This window comes from Rhinichthys klamathensis, unplaced genomic scaffold (assembly GCF_029890125.1).
Source record: "Rhinichthys klamathensis goyatoka isolate OS25496 unplaced genomic scaffold, OSU_Roscu_1.1 h1tg000384l_1, whole genome shotgun sequence".
In the NCBI taxonomy this organism is placed as follows: domain Eukaryota; kingdom Metazoa; phylum Chordata; class Actinopteri; order Cypriniformes; family Leuciscidae; genus Rhinichthys; species Rhinichthys klamathensis.
Genome location: NW_026606888.1, coordinates 60,662 through 71,910, shown reverse-complemented (window position 1 = coordinate 71,910; position 11,249 = coordinate 60,662). Strand labels below are relative to the sequence as shown.

Below are 11,249 nucleotides of genomic sequence, written 5' to 3'. Positions count from 1 at the left end.
ACAATAGGCAGGGTGTGACCAACATTCTACTGGTAACAAACTACCAGTTTAGCCGCTTTCTTTAATATATTTTTGTGGATTAGAAAAGACTGTTAATTATTTGGTGAAATTAAAAGATTAATTTGTATTCGAAACATTACACAGCTGGGAAGGCTTTGAAACATTATGTTTGGGTTCAGTACAAATCTACAGTAGCTAATTGTGGATTATGAACATATTTTGCTGTATGACAATGAGGGCACAACAGATTCGAATGTTTTGTGGCAGTTGTGTGAATAAATATTTTTATGCTTTAAAGTGATCTGCTTTAAACCCTTTTCAGGGACTGTTTCAGTGGTCTTGTCAATTCACTTGTTTGATTAGATAATTACCTTTGTTATTTGCCAAGAAGTTATGAAAGTCAAAATGCTTGTTTTTATTTTATTACATTTTGTTTTTGAGAAAGCAATTAAAATATCTTCTTTATAAAAGAAAACATTTACAGTGTATTGATCAGTATTGATGGGAACTCTTTTCTTTTTACTAGTGTAGTCCGATTCCTGAGCAGATGACTCTTATTAATTAGCTTGTTTATTTTAGTGAATCAAAAATATACAAAAACATAAGAATCGGAACAACTGTTATTTGCGTTCCCCGTCCCCATAAATATGTAAAATAGTAAGGGATCTTTTCTTCAGTCCACTTATGAGAGTTATGGCAAGTTGCCAGGAGCAATATGGCGGCGCCGATGACGTACGATCCAGCGGCCAATGAGGCGTCTATGTATTTTGCACGTGCCCAAACTGCCGGTGTTTTGCAGGTAAGTCATGGGTTGTTTTTCTCATGTGAATTGTCATATGATAAAACAGGAAATAGAAAGTGGTTTGTCGGGTTTTTTTGAGCTGCATTATGTATATGTAAGTCGGCAGAAATCTCTAGTGCAGAAATTCACTTTTAACGTTACTGCTCTCAGTGCACGCGCTCACGCTCACGTCTGTGAGGTGTGATCAATCATGCAAGTGACTTTGAGTCAGATATCGCTGGTTCTTTGTCTTCTATCATGCGCTTTATCATTCGGTGCTCGATATACACCAGACTGGGCCAGTCTGGACTCCAGACCTCTGCCTGAATGGTACGACGAGGTGAAGTTCGGGATCTTTGTTCATTGGGGGGTGTTTTCAGTGCCCGCGTTCGGCAGCGAGTGGTTCTGGTGGTACTGGAGAGGCGCACACATATCTGATTATGTCCAGTTCATGATTAAAAACTACCCCCCTGGATTCAGCTACACGGACTTCGCTCCTGATTTCCACGCGCAGTTTTTTGACCCTGATGAGTGGGCTGATATTTTCGAAGCTTCAGGAGCAAAGTATGTAGGCTACTTACGATATGCGTTAGCGCTTTCTGTTTGTGTTTTACGTATTTATTTTTTTGTTTAAACTTTTCTCAGATATGTGATCCTCACATCGAAACACCACGAAGGCTTCACAAATTGGGGCTCCCCATATTCCTGGAACTGGAATTCTGTTGATAATGGACCTCACAGGGATCTTGTTGGAGATTTGGGCAATGCAATAAGAAAGAGGTACCGTATTGTGTAGAAATTTGCAATAAATGCTACAGGATAATCTTTTCTTATATAATTCCCTCCCTCAATTTTATCCATACATTTTCAATAAACTATATATTTTTTCCTTGGCAATAACTGTGCCAGTGTACTATACCTAATTTAATAAAGTAACTTTTCCATTTTTATTAGGTCTCTGCATTATGGACTTTACAACTCTCTGTATGAATGGTTCAATCCCATCTATCTGAGTGACAAGGCAGCTGGTTTCAAGACTCAGGATTATGTTGCAAAAAAAGCTATGCCAGAACTCATCGAACTGGTCAACAGGTAGATTTGCATCAGTCATGTGATGATACAGGCTAGAGAAGGAAGAACAATTGTTTATGACATAAGCTTGATTGTTCTGTTGTATTTGTCTGTGTAAAGATCAACCTTCACAGCCTACATAGTGTATATGGTTTTACATTTATGAAACTGTTAATTGGTGATGTATTAACATCTCAGGTACAAGCCAGACCTGATTTGGTCAGACGGGGACTGGGAAGCACCTGACACTTATTGGAACTCTACAGAATTCCTCGCCTGGCTCTACAACGACAGTCCGGTCAAAGTGAGATCATCGGTTCATGTCATTCTTATTTTAGAACCGTCTCAAATTGTAATTCTGATCATAATGACTGCATTATTGCGCTCCTTACAGGATGTGGTGGTGACCAATGACAGATGGGGGAATGGCTGTTACTGTAAACATGGAGGTTATTTCAACTGTGCTGACAAGTTCACTCCTGGACATCTGCCCAATCACAAGTGGGAGAAATGTCAGTCAGTGGACACAATATCATGGGGTTATCGCCGAAATATGAAACTAACCGAACTGATGGATCTACCATCCATCATAAAGGTGCGATGTGTTAACTTACTATTGAGCAAAAGTGCTTCACTCAGATGATATTACTAGATTCCTGCATTGTAATTAATGTATATGAATGAAACATGGACACAAACTTGTATGAAAGTTCATGTGGTGTCTAATGAGTCAAGTAATTTTTTAACCTCTCATATGTTGTGACCGCAGGACCTGGTCTACGTCGTGGCCTTAGGGGGGAATTACCTGTTGAATGTGGGACCCACAGCAGACGGCGTGATCGCACCTGTCTTTGAGGAGCGTCTCAGAGGAATTGGAGCCTGGCTGAAGATCAACGGTGAAGCCATCTATGCAACTAAAGCTTGGAGAGTTCAGGCTGAGAATGCTACAGTTCTTACCTGGTGTGTTGATGTTTTTAAACTTCCTCTTATCTTTCTATTCCTCAAAAACTTTCAGAAGCTCCAGCTGTGAACTACTGTGTACTTATTCTCACTTAATTAATATTTATGAGCTAAGCTCATAGGGTTTATTTTGTGTGCCCCTTGCTCTTCAGTTTTTATTATTCCAACGCTCCAGATGGGAAGGCTTAGATGTCAAATATTTTCAGGGCAAATGTTTATTCACATGTTGACATGTTAGTAAACTGATCATATTATTGTCATAAAGGATTTGAATTCTTCTTGGTCTATATTAATAGCCTGGATTTCTTTGAGTCCTGGATAGTCTTGCTTCCTTCTAGCACTTTTTCTGGAATGCTAGTTTGGCCTTAATTAGCCCACTTAATGTTTTTTTCTTATTTTCCTTCAATTTCAGGTATACTTCAAAAAACACCAGCACTGTGTATGCGATCTTCACCTCCAATCCCATGCAAAACTCCTTTAAGCTTTCTATGCCCAAAACCTCCGACAGCACAGTGGTAAATATTTATGAATTAGTTAGAATTCAGGAATAAAATGTGTTTTTTTTTTTAAAGACATTAATGAATTATCTGTTGCAACTCTGTTCAGGTGACTTTGTTGGGGAACCCTGAGCCTTTGAAATGGGCTCCTTTGAAAACAACAGGACTGATAATTCTCCTGCCTGATCTGCCTTTCTCACCCGCTGAAGCCTGGACACTCAAGCTGGACGGGGTGGCCTAAACCTAAAGCCTTTAAAACTTTTAAAGTCGCCATGAAATCAAATTTTACAATTTGTGTTTTTATATGTAATATTGTAGTGCTTATTATAAATGATTTATCTGTGCACTTCATTAATTTAAAAACAATCATGTACCCTTATAATCTTTAATCAAATACGTTCTCCTTCCCTCCCCCCTCGAAACAACTGTTCTTCTCTTCTTGTCATGTGCTCACGGCCGCATTAACAATAGGGCTAGGCGGGGCTAAAGCCCCGGGGCCCGAACAAGGAGGGGGCCCTTGATTGGCTGTGGAGCAGATACTAGCCATCTGATTGCCAAAGCCTTACCACGCAACGCCCTCCACAAATTAGCCCTGTTATTTAGTAGCGCTTTGCCGAATATTCCATGCATTATCATGGAATCATTATCATTAATATTATAGTCACCGTTCGCAAAGACCCGCCTTTTTTAGTTACTGTGTGACAAGCCAGGCGGCTCTCACGAGTCACGCACATCATGTTCTCACTCACGCACTGAAAAATACATCGCGGGGCAAAGACTAACGTTACACAATTGACTACGAGAGAGAGTTCAGAGCAGCTTACTGTTGATATGAAACAAAGTCTCAACTTTCAAATATTGTAATTTAAATAATTTAAACCATACCGTTTTCAAGTTCAAGTCCACCGACGTTAATCTACTGACAGCTTTGTTGTCTGACAAAATTGCGTATTCGGCGTTATGATTGGCCAGGTCGCCTGTCAATCAAACCCCCGTGGGCACCAGGACAGGGCATGGTGAAATGAAACGTCACGTTTTAATTTAACATAATACATTTATTCTATATTTAACTTGTGAACGATCGACCTGCTGCTGCACATAGGCCTATAGATAGATAGATGGCTGCCTGGAGTGCCTGCGCCTTATTAGAATATAGCTACGCATCAACCAATAAATCGCCTCCACCCTTCACTTCATTTTAGAGTCTAGACTATTTTTTAAAACACAGCGTCATCGTCGACCCCACAAATTTTCGGTAAGTTTGATTATTAACTTGATGGGTGTTTGATCTTGCTTTTTGTGTTTGATCAAACTCTATATTCGCCTAAAGGGCTGGCGATAATAGGCCTATATCCGGTAGAAATATGTAAATTTTGCTGAGACATCATGATGTAAGTTTATAAATTAAACGCGTTTTTAATCATTGTGGTTTGGATACAAATTATTTTAAATGATGGTGAACTTGAGGCGGTTTTGCACAGCGCACTTGAGTTCCGACCCTGAGGTCTTGAAGTGACAGTAGCTGCTAATAAAGCTGCTGTCGCCATTTGTGTCCATAATGTTAATCAAACATCAGAAAGAAAGAAATTTACTGCCCTTGAATGAATCACTTTTGTAAAATTAATAAGAATGAATGTTGAATTTATAGTGAAAACTATGTTTTGTATATTTGATTACTTTATACAATATAATATTATTCAGTGCTTTAAATTTTTCAAGGTCGATTTCTTATGTGCCTTTGTTCTATTGTTATTTGTGACTCTTGTCATCGGTAAGCTTGAGATTCTTTTCTTAAGTTACTATTATTGAAATTGGTCACAAGAATTATGAAATGTTAGTCCCATTAAATTTTGATATGAAAAAAAATCGTTTTAAAAGTAATATAACTTAACTGTGAAGTAATATCATAGATGGATAAAATGACTCGTATAATGATAGAACATTTAGCTCATGTAGTTGGTGGCCTGTAGTGGTGGGGGAGCCTGCAGTAACTCATAGCCCCGGGGCCCAGTGAGCTCTTAATGCGGCCCTGCATGTGCTATGGCGCGATGGCGTGGCAACTCCCCTTCCCCAATCAATATTTTGTTTTACATGGAAATAGTCACAACACTGGAGAAAAGTCGTTTGTAACTCCCGGTTCATGGGGACTTAAAAAAAGATTTTAATGACATTTGTTTTAAGAAAGTTTTGTATAAATAAGGTTTTTTAATTTTATCATAGACTATTTGATATGATTGCATAATAAAAAATGACCAACTGAATGACACACCAAAACCAAATGTCATTTTTTCAGATTGTTAATTTAACAATCGTATAGCATTGCATATTATATACCTTGGAACCCAGGGCTAAAATGGAAACATAATTTCAACTGATGCTAGTGTCATTTTATTATTTGGCCAAAATAAACTTATAGTGAAAAAAAAATCTTTGTAATAGACGTCAGGGTGTGCCTAATGTTTACTGGTAACTAACTACCAGTTTAATCACTTTTCCTTCATATTATTTGTGGAATAGAAAGATTATTTTGGAAATTATTTGTTGGAATTAAAAGGTTACTTTTTATTGGAAATATTAGACAGCTGGGGAAGTTGTGTTATGTTTAGGGTTTTGTATACATTTGCAGAGGCTTATTATGGATTATTTTTGAATAAATTTGTATATTTTAAAGTACACTTTTTAGGGACCACGTAAATGGTCTTGTGTATTAATTTGTTTAATTAATTAACTGTTTATGAGTATGTCTGTGAAATATGAACCTAAAACCTATGCTGAGCTAAACTTTTTGAGGTTGCAAAATAAAAGTTGGTTACAGTTAGCCTATATTTATTTAGGCTATAGTGTAGTTCTACATTATTTGTAGACTAGCCTATAAACATTACTTTTGCTACTTATCAAGAAGTTGTTCAAGTCATAATGCTTTTTTTTTTTTTTTTTGTCTTTGAAAGAGCAATTCAATATTTTGTTTCATAATGAAGATAGTAAAAGTGGCATTTCCCATTTTACAAAAGGAACAGAGTGGCGGGGATCAGGTCGAACGGGAAGCGAAAGCTTTTTCTTTCACCAGAATAGACCGATTCCCCTTCCCGAACAATTTGGTTCCACACATCCTTTGTTACGAGTGGTTAGAAGGGAAGTCATGTGTTGTAGTCACATGTTTGATGGCATAATGGTTAACCAGGAAGAAAATACAAGCTTGTTGTTTGGGTCTGCATTATGCTGAATCGTAAGTTAAGTCGGCAGAAATCTATAATGCGGAAATGTGTATACTGATCATTCATGCATTAGTCACTCACTATACTGACCACAGTGCACGCGTCTGTAAGTGATCAATCATGGAAGTGACTCTGAGTCAGATATCGCTGGTTCTTTGTCTTCTATCATGCTGCTCATCGTCGTTCGGTGCTCGATATACACCAGACTGGGCCAGTCTCGACTCCAGACCTCTGCCTGAATGGTACGACGAGGTGAAGTTCGGGATCTTTGTTCATTGGGGGGTGTTTTCAGTGCCCGCGTTCGGCAGCGAGTGGTTCTGGTGGAACTGGAAAGGCGCACATGATCTTAAATATATCTTGTTCATGATTAAAAACTACCCCCCTGGATTCAGCTACACGGAATTCGCTCCAAATTTCCACGCGCAGTTTTTTGACCCTGATGTGTGGGCTGATATCTTCGAAGCTTCAGGAGCAAAGTTGGTAGGCTACTTACGATACTAACGCTTCCTGTTTGTGTTTTACGTATTTATAATGTTGTTTTTGAATTTTTTTCAGATATGTGGTCCTCACATCGAAACACCACGAAGGCTTCACAAATTGGGGCTCCCCATATTCCTGGAATTGGAATTCTGTTGATAATGGACCTCACAGGGATCTTGTTGGAGATTTGGGCAATGCAATAAGAAAGAGGTATGTGTGCCTGTAGAGCCTGGTAACAAATGCTACATTATCTTTTCCAACGCGGAAATCAACTGTGTTCTGCAAATATTGTCATCAGGGGAAACCATTACAAAGCAGATATATCTATCTATATGCATACTCTAGTCTAGTAGATAGATCTTACAACAAAATTTTGTCATTTAAGTATTACAAAATTATATTTTTCAGTAACAGAGATGTCTTCTTTTACTGTTGTTCTTTATAGAAATTAAAGCATCATAAAAATCACATTTAGCTGAGTATGAATACAACTGAAAAATAAGTGTATTGTTTCTGACTCCTTTACAGAAACAATATCGCTAAGAAAACCCTTCCGTGAACATACTAATAAAGTCATAAATGTTGATTTATTATTTTAAACTGAGTTTCTTTGAAAAAACCAAATTGAAATAATGCAGGCAGGTGGCTTCAACAAAGGCATATAGCATTGATTAACAACCTTGTAGTAGCTTGCAGTAGTCTGTCTTTAAAGGTTATAAGTTATTGATAAAAATCAATTCCTCTATGGAGAAAATTAATAGGATGGTTATTCCTTGAACCGAACAGTTGCACTCTAGGTAAATTACTAGAATATTAACAAAGTGAAGTAAGCGGTAAAAGAATTTACACTGCAAAACCACTGTTTATGACTATGATAAAAAATTAAAATATTATGATAACGAATACCAGTTTAGCATAACAGACTGCTTGTACAACTTCACCTGACACAAAGCCTTGCACATTCAAATTAAAAATGGTTGTGACTGTTCTTATGTGAAATACGAGGTGGATATCTCAGTACGGTTTTTTGAGAACTTTTTCTTTTCTGAATTTTAACCAAAAATGTTCAATTTGTTGTATTAGGTCTCTGCATTATGGACTCTACAACTCCCTGTATGAATGGTTCAATCCCATCTATCTGAGTGACAAGGCAGCTGGTTTCAAGACTCAGGATTATGTTGCAAAAAAAGCTATGCCAGAACTCATCGAACTGGTCAACAGGTAGATTTGCATCAGTCATGTGATGATACAGGCTAGAGAAGGAAGAACAATTGTTTATGACATAAGCTTGATTGTTCTGTTGTATTTGTCTGTGTAAAGATCAACCTTCACAGCCTACATAGTGTATATGGTTTTACATTTATGAAACTGTTAATTGGTGATGTATTAACATCTCAGGTACAAGCCAGACCTGATTTGGTCAGACGGGGACTGGGAAGCACCTGACACTTATTGGAACTCTACAGAATTCCTCGCCTGGCTCTACAACGACAGTCCGGTCAAAGTGAGATCATCGGTTCATGTCATTCTTATTTTAGAACCGTCTCAAATTGTAATTCTGATCATAATGACTGCATTATTGCGCTCCTTACAGGATGTGGTGGTGACCAATGACAGATGGGGGAATGGCTGTTACTGTAAACATGGAGGTTATTTCAACTGTGCTGACAAGTTCACTCCTGGACATCTGCCCAATCACAAGTGGGAGAAATGTCAGTCAGTGGACACAATATCATGGGGTTATCGCCGAAATATGAAACTAACCGAACTGATGGATCTACCATCCATCATAAAGGTGCGATGTGTTAACTTACTATTGAGCAAAAGTGCTTCACTCAGATGATGTCACTAGATTTTTGCATTGTAAATAATGTATATGAATGAAACATGGACACAAACTTGTATGAAAGTTCATGTGGTGTCTAATGAGTCAAGTAAGTTTTTAACCTCTCATATGTTGTGACCGCAGGACCTGGTCTACGTCGTGGCCTTAGGGGGGAATTACCTGTTGAATGTGGGACCCACAGCAGACGGCGTGATCGCACCTGTCTTTGAGGAGCGTCTCAGAGGAATTGGAGCCTGGCTGAAGATCAACGGTGAAGCCATCTATGCAACTAAACCTTGGAGAGTTCAGGCTGAGAATGCTACAGTTCTTACCTGGTGTGTTGATGTTTTTAAACTTCCTCTTATCTTTCTATTCCTCACAGTTCTTTTGAAAAACTTTCAGAAGCTCCAGCTGTGAAAGCAGTGTCACCTAGAGACCTTTATCAGTATAACAGGAAGCATGTGAGAAAATGATAATTTAAGATTCGTAAAATTATTGCCAATTATAAATGCCTCACTTAATTAAATTAATATTCATGAGCCAAGCTGATAGGGATAGGTTGAAGTGAAATAGTTGAAATCTAGAGTGAACACAAACTTTTACCCTGAAATGTTGACATGTTACCGTTCATTCTTGGTCTTTTTATAATTAGCCTGGATTCCTCAACTGTAGTTTTGCTTTCTTTTGGAGTTTTAGTTTAGTTATAGTTAGCCTGTGATGTAGTTAATTAATAAATCTTTCACAGCTTTAATATAGTTTAAAATTTTACTTTAATTTCAGGTATACTTCAAAAAACACCAGCAACGTGTATGCGATCTTCACCTCCAATCCCATGCAAAACACCTTTCAGCTTTCTCTGCCCAAAACCTCCGACAGCACAGTGGTAAATATTTATGAATTCATTAGAATTTAGGCCATCAGTAAAAAACTTTTTTTTTTTGGTAAGACATCAATGAATGATCTGTTGCAACTCTGTTCAGGTGACTTTGTTGGGGAACCCTGAGCCTTTGAAATGGGCTCCTTTGAAAACAACAGGACTGATAATTCTCCTGCCTGATCTGCCTTTCTCACCCGCTGAAGCCTGGACACTCAAGCTGGACGGGGTGGCCTAAACCTAAAGCCTTTAAAACTTTTAAAGTCGCCATGAAATCAAATTTTACAATTTGTGTTTTTATATGTAATATTGTAGTGCTTATTATAAATGATTTATCTGTGCACTTCATTAATTAAAAAAAAAAAATGTACCCTTATAATCTTTAATCAAATACGTTCTCCTTCCCTCCCCCCTCGAAACAACTGTTCTTCTCTTCCTGTCATGTGCTATGGCGCGATGGCGTGGCAACTTCCCTCCCCAATCAATATTCTGTTTTACATGGAAATACGTCACAACACTGGAGAAAAGTTGTTTGTAACTTCCGGTTCATGGGGATTTTAATGACATTTGTTTTAAGAAAGTTTTGTATAAATAAGCTTTTTTTAATTTTGTCATAGACTATTTGATATGATTGCATAATAAAATGACCAACTGAATGACACACCAAATATCATTTTCAGATTGTTATCTGAATAATATCATATAGCATTGCATATTAGATACCTTGGAACCCAAGGCCAAAGATGGGCATAAATACATGGAAATGTATTTAAAATTCAAAATACTGTGAAAAAATTTATTTAAATACAAATACAGTATTTTGTATTTTGAAAATACACAAAATACATGTGAAATTGGCCATCCAGTGCAGGTATAGGTCACAATGAATGAGGAAACTGTAGGCCTATTGCTGGCAATTACAAATAAACTTGTGCAAAATAGCAGCCATTTATATACTTATTTCTGACCAGGTTACAATGTAGTCTATTACTTGTGGTGATCACTATTAAAAAATGCATACTGTATGTAAAACTGTAGGAACTTTTTCTGCTATCTAACAAAAAATATGACCCAAAATCTTAATTTTACTTCACAGTAACAATATATATCATGGTTTCACAATTCTCAATATCAGTTTTGATACAACAGCAAAAACTGAATTTGTCTGAACTAGTTGATACACCAAACCAGTACCCTGATAAAGAGGTTGACTGGCAAAAAGTATTTTATCTATTTTTAAAATACAAAAATACTCATCTTAAATGTATTTAAATACAAATTATATTTGATTTTTTTCCAAAGACTTCAAAATACAAATTAGTATTTTGTATTTCAAATACGTATTTTAAATACATGTATCTGAAATACTGCCCAGCCCATCCCTGCCCAGGGCTAAAATGGAAACATAATTCAACTGATGCTTGTGTCATTTTATTAGTTGGCCAAAATACCTTATAGTGAAGAAAAATAAATCTTTGTAATAGACGTCAGGGTGTGCCTAATGTTTACTGGTAACTAACTACCAGTTTAATCATTTTTCCTTCAT

The 11,249-nt window shown here is 37.2% G+C and overlaps 3 protein-coding genes across 3 annotated transcripts in view; all 3 read left to right on the top strand.

Moving 5' to 3' along the window:
- The window catches only part of gmpr (guanosine monophosphate reductase), a 49,010-nt gene that overhangs the window by 24,992 nt on the left and 12,769 nt on the right, over positions 1-11,249 (top strand). The gene's annotated exons all lie outside the window — the stretch shown is intronic.
- On the top strand, positions 970-3,691 carry LOC130069816 (tissue alpha-L-fucosidase-like). Its single transcript, XM_056233952.1, has 8 exons — positions 970-1,345; positions 1,427-1,561; positions 1,736-1,873; positions 2,051-2,156; positions 2,247-2,447; positions 2,622-2,812; positions 3,225-3,327; positions 3,419-3,691. Exons 1-8 carry the CDS (start codon positions 993-995, stop codon positions 3,548-3,550), a joined length of 1,359 nt encoding a protein of 452 aa, XP_056089927.1. The 5' UTR covers positions 970-992; the 3' UTR covers positions 3,551-3,691.
- fuca1.2 (alpha-L-fucosidase 1, tandem duplicate 2) lies at positions 6,609-9,979 on the top strand. Its single transcript, XM_056233951.1, has 8 exons — positions 6,609-7,000; positions 7,080-7,214; positions 8,088-8,225; positions 8,403-8,508; positions 8,599-8,799; positions 8,974-9,164; positions 9,610-9,712; positions 9,810-9,979. The coding sequence occupies exons 1-8, from the start codon at positions 6,645-6,647 to the stop codon at positions 9,939-9,941; spliced, it is 1,362 nt and encodes a 453-aa protein (XP_056089926.1). The 5' UTR covers positions 6,609-6,644; the 3' UTR covers positions 9,942-9,979.

Bases quoted from the DNA above. Each gene is read 5' to 3' on its own strand.
- fuca1.2 (XM_056233951.1), top strand. From the start codon at position 6,645: ATGGAAGTGACTCTGAGTCAGATATCGCTGGTTCTTTGTCTTCTATCA. The intron at 7,001-7,079 runs GTTGGTAGGCTA...AATTTTTTTCAG, and splicing joins TTCGAAGCTTCAGGAGCAAA to ATATGTGGTCCTCACATCGA. The intron at 8,509-8,598 runs GTGAGATCATCG...CGCTCCTTACAG, and splicing joins ACAACGACAGTCCGGTCAAA to GATGTGGTGGTGACCAATGA.
- LOC130069816 (XM_056233952.1), top strand. From the start codon at position 993: ATGCAAGTGACTTTGAGTCAGATATCGCTGGTTCTTTGTCTTCTATCA. The intron at 2,157-2,246 runs GTGAGATCATCG...CGCTCCTTACAG, and splicing joins ACAACGACAGTCCGGTCAAA to GATGTGGTGGTGACCAATGA. The intron at 2,813-3,224 runs GTGTGTTGATGT...CTTCAATTTCAG, and splicing joins AATGCTACAGTTCTTACCTG to GTATACTTCAAAAAACACCA.